Source organism: Nicotiana sylvestris, chromosome 2 (assembly GCF_000393655.2).
Source record: "Nicotiana sylvestris chromosome 2, ASM39365v2, whole genome shotgun sequence".
Lineage (NCBI taxonomy): Eukaryota > Viridiplantae > Streptophyta > Magnoliopsida > Solanales > Solanaceae > Nicotiana > Nicotiana sylvestris.
Window position 1 is genome coordinate 132,048,372 of NC_091058.1, and position 4,601 is coordinate 132,052,972.

Sequence of the window (4,601 nt, forward strand, 5' to 3'; positions counted from 1 at the left end):
TTAACCTTAAACTTACAGGAAAATTAGTGTATCAATGAATATTTTTCTTACTTAAAATAGTATTTATGTTATTAAGTACCATAATAATCGTTTGCAATGAGGACCTGAGATGATTTTTAAAGCTCTTTTCTTTAATAAATTAAATCAAAAGGCGATACCTTCACGATGAGATATGAAATTTTTGATTTTAAAGAGTTTCAGAAATACATACATCATATTATATTACTTAAAACTTCTTCATATGATCGTAATTTTTTTAATCATTTAAGTGATATAAATTTAAGTGTAAGAAATAAGTATTTTATTTGTTCAGTATAAATATAGTATTCCAGTAATAAATTCTTTTGCAAAAGATATATATAGGGGTGTTCACGGTTCGGTTTGGATTGGTTTTTCCCTAATAAGAAACCAAACCAAGTAAGTTGGTTTTTCAAATATTAGAACCAAACCAAACCAATTAAGTCGGTTCTTTCTCGATTCGGTTTATGTCGGTTTTTCGTTTTTTTCGGTTATTTGTCGGTTTTTTCTTAAATATAAGACATACACTATCAAACACATATTTCGGCGACCACATTTTCAACGTAACACTATCAAATCAATTGCCCTTTGAGAAATCTATTATTTACCAAGATATATTGATGATAGTTGAATCAAATAGTGATGAATAATTTAAGGACTCAATTAAAAATATATTATTTTTAATATGCAATAGATTCTTATACTTAACAAAAGAAAAGTACCGATCAAACTAGAATGTAAAGGTAAAAACTGTACTAAAAGCGAAAACGATTTACATTTACTATACAAAATTTGAAATTTTGTATAAAAGTATACATATATATATATAGGTGTAATAATAAATTTAAAATAATTATTCATATATTCGATTTGGTTCGGATTTTTTTTATTAAAATCAAAACCAAATCAAATTTAATCGATTTTTAAATTTCTAAATTAAAACCAAACCAAACAAAAGACGTATGAACTTTTCTGATCGATTTAATTTGATTTTCAGTTTGATGCGATTTTTCAAATTTTTACGAACACCTCAAGATATATGTATGGGAATAACGCGGCTTTACGAGGGCGAGATTTTCTGAACACGTGGCAGGGCCATCTAACTTCTTAGTATAAACCGACACGTGTCCGTTTTGTCGGCTACCTTAGCAACATATTTTTGGTATCATCTTCCAAAGAAAGTCCTTGTCTCAACCACGTGGGTCATAGGTACTATCAAAACCCACCACGTGTCACTTCCTTGTTCATTTACGTTTCACCTCCCAGGGGTTCTCCCACGCAATTAAATTCAACCCCTCCTGTTGTTTCTATTTCCCAACCCTTTTAGTCTTCTCTTCTATATAAGAAAAAACCTCCCATGGCCGACTCCGACCTGCCGGCGACATATTTTCCGGCGAGTTTGAAAACTCCGATGAATTCACTTTACAAGCTTTATTGGAGCTTTTCTATTCCCATTTCATAAAAAAAATCTCTTTTTTTTTAAAATTCTACTCCAATATTCTCATTTGCTGTTTATATTTTTTAATTAATGGAGAAAGCTGAAGAAAACAGAGGAAACGGGTGTTTTTCGAGGGATTTATTGCATAAATTCATCAACGGAAAAAGGAATTATGAATTTGATGAAAATGTGGGGGGTGAAAATGATATAGAGCTAAGTTTGGGACTTTCGTTGAACGGTAGATTTGGGGTGGACCCAAAAATAGAAAAGAGGCTCAAACGTTCTTGTTCCTCGATAACAAATTTTGTGTCTTCTTCTGGTGATAATAATAATAGTGGAAATGAAATTCAATTTAGTGATGCCATTTACGTACCACTTAATAGGACGTGTTCTTTGCCTATGGAAACAGAGGAAGAATGGTGGAGAAAAAGGAAGGAGTTGCAATCCTTAAGGCGTTTGGAAGCTAAGAGGAAAAGATTGGAGAAAATGAAGAATGTTGTTAGAGTTGTTAAGGAAAATGAAGAAAATGGGAATTGTTATAGTAATGGTACTGAAACTTGTGGGAATTTTTTGCAGTCTTCAGTGGGGTCGTTGGGATCACAGGGAAGTGGTTCTGGTTCTTCAGGAATTTCTGAATTTGAGAGTCATCAACCTATTCAAGGTATGAGAAAAAATTTCCTTTTTTATTTTTCTTTAATAAAGGGTTAGTTTGTTGTTGATTATTGTTCTTGTAATGCCGCGACCTTAGAGAATGGAGTTGCTTAGGTTTGTACACAAGAAAAGAAATCGAATCCACGCCTACTGGTACTGAATCCGCTATTCTTAATCCTGGGATAAAAGCTGCAAATTCAGCAGCAGATTGTATCAACCATAGCTCTACTTCTAATGTCTAAACGCTAAAAACCTTGTAAAGCAACATTTCATTTAATCTTGTTAAAAATTTGGAAAAAAACGAGGAAACTCGAAGTTATCCCTATTACTTGAAGACTAAGATCATCAAGATGCTGTAATGTTGGTGAAGTAGGATCGGAGGCGAACTAGAATTTGAACTTTATGGGTTCTGAATTTGCCATGGAAGTCCGAGCTCATTTTTGTTCTGGTTTTGCAATTAGATATTTATATGCTTTAATAAATTTTTTAGTATAATACAGTGTTTAAGCAAAAGTGAACCGCACCTAATAGGCTGGCTCCCGCCTGAGTAGGATGTTTCCTATGCGTTATGGAGTCTAAGCCTCTAGCAGAAGTCAATGTTAATTTTCTCTTCTTCTCTCCTTTGCTCTAATGCTAGAGATCACTTTTAGTCCCTGATTAACTGATTTGGCACAGAGTAGTAATGTCTAATGAGTAACTTGTCCTCGGCTAATGTTATTCATGCTCATACACTTCACTGTTCATACTCATACACTTTACTGGACAAGTAAAGGGCCTTGATGTGTTAAGATCATGAAGTTTCACCACTTGTTTATGAGACATAAGTAGATGTTATCTATCTTGCTTGTGTTGCCTTTGAGGAGAGTTTTGGCTGCTCTTCTATGCTTTTTAGTAGAATTTCGTTCGTTCATTAATTAAGAGCTATAGCGTACTCTATTTGGTGACAGAACCAGTGTCGATCTATCGTTGCATTGGACGTGAACGTTGTTTTTGGGTCTGGGATTTTAGGTCCTTATTACATATTCCAGATTATTATATCTTCTATTGAGTTGAGGGTTTCCAGGAAACAGCCTCTCTACCCTTCCGGGTAGTGGTAAGTTCAGCGTCCCCACTAGTGGGATTTTATTGGGTATGTTGTTGTTGTTGTATTACATATTCCAGATTGATGTTTACTTTACCGTATTCTTCAACCAGTAGCAGCCTATTCTCTCTCTATGTTGTTTTCAAAAAAATTGTATACGCATGTATTTAGATGTTTTGGCAAAAGCAGTAGCAGATGAAACCACTTAATCCTGATTAATTGTCTCTGCTACTGGTTACAGGCATGCTTTGCCGTTGGTTGTGCATATTGAAATAAGTTGAGCTGACTGCTTTGCGGTTGCCCGTTGGTTGTGCGTATTGAAATAATCTCAGCACTAAGCTCACTGGACATCTGGAGACATGAGCTCCCAATATGCTAACTAATTAATTTTATGTTGCCTGTGGCAGATTGACTCAATTCTAGTTTCATGCTAAGTCTTATTTCCTTGTAGTGGTTGAAGTGGAGAATTTTTGCAATGTATTTCTGGTCGTTTATACTCATCATCAACCTTCTTTTTGCTTCTTCTCTTCGTTGCAGGGCGGAGTGATAGTACTGAAGCAAGATCTCCAGCCAGTGGCCAATTTCCAGAGCACGAACGTAAATCGATAGCAATTGCACCTGAAACTAGTAATGAGAAAACACCAGTCTCGTCTGGAAAAACTTGCAAGGAAGCTAAACAAATGTTCAAAAACTTCATGCTGAACATGCCTTGTGTTTCAGCAAGAGGTGATGGACCAAATGGGAAGAAAATTGATGGATTCTTGTACGGATATAAGAAGGGAGAGGAAGTCCGGATAGTTTGTGTTTGTCATGGTGACTTTCTATCCCCAGCCGAGTTTGTTAAACACGCTGGTGGAGGTGATGTACAACACCCTTTGAAGCATATTGTTGTTAATCCTTCTCCTTTGTTGTAACAATGGCCTTCGCCCAAAATGGGATTAGATTTAATATCATTGTTTATCTTCCTTTTGTTTTGTGAACTAAGTTCCTCAATCAAGTTATCAAGGTTAAGCCGATATATTTTGTGTATTTAGGCGTGCTTCTCATTGCAACCCTTTTCGAATCATTCACCTGATGTTGTGTTGGTGGGAGATAACAAAGAGATAATAGGTAAATAGTTGAGGTTGCGTGCAAGTTGGTTGTGCATCGCTATTATAAGAAACTAGTACTCCCCCGTTCCAATTTATATAAAATTATTTTCTTTTTGATCCGTTCAAAAAAGAATGTTCCTTTTCTAAATTTGAAAACAAATTAGCTTAAAATTCTAATTCTATTCTTAATGAGAAACTTTTATTACCATACAAATATTCTGGACCTTATTTTAACTTGTTTAGGACTACAAAATCAAAAAGTCAATAAACTTCGTGCCCAGTCAAACATATTCAAATAAAGTGGAACAGAGGGAGTATTTGA

At 34.8% G+C, this 4,601-nt stretch overlaps 1 protein-coding gene across 1 annotated transcript; it reads left to right on the forward strand.

Annotated features, from left to right (window-relative positions):
* The first annotated feature begins 1,325 nt into the window (after positions 1–1,325).
* Positions 1,326–4,217, forward strand: LOC104216213 (ninja-family protein AFP3-like). Its single transcript, XM_009766218.2, has 2 exons — positions 1,326–2,117; positions 3,726–4,217. The coding sequence occupies exons 1-2, from the start codon at positions 1,547–1,549 to the stop codon at positions 4,100–4,102; spliced, it is 948 nt and encodes a 315-aa protein (XP_009764520.1). The 5' UTR covers positions 1,326–1,546; the 3' UTR covers positions 4,103–4,217.
* Positions 4,218–4,601: the final 384 nt, after the last annotated feature.

What these genes read in the sequence shown, in the direction of transcription:
- LOC104216213 (XM_009766218.2), top strand. Translation starts at nt 1,547, where the DNA reads ATGGAGAAAGCTGAAGAAAACAGAGGAAACGGGTGTTTTTCGAGGGAT. An exon ending in GAGTCATCAACCTATTCAAG is followed by an intron (nt 2,118 to 3,725) that starts GTATGAGAAAAA and finishes TCTTCGTTGCAG; the next exon opens with GGCGGAGTGATAGTACTGAA.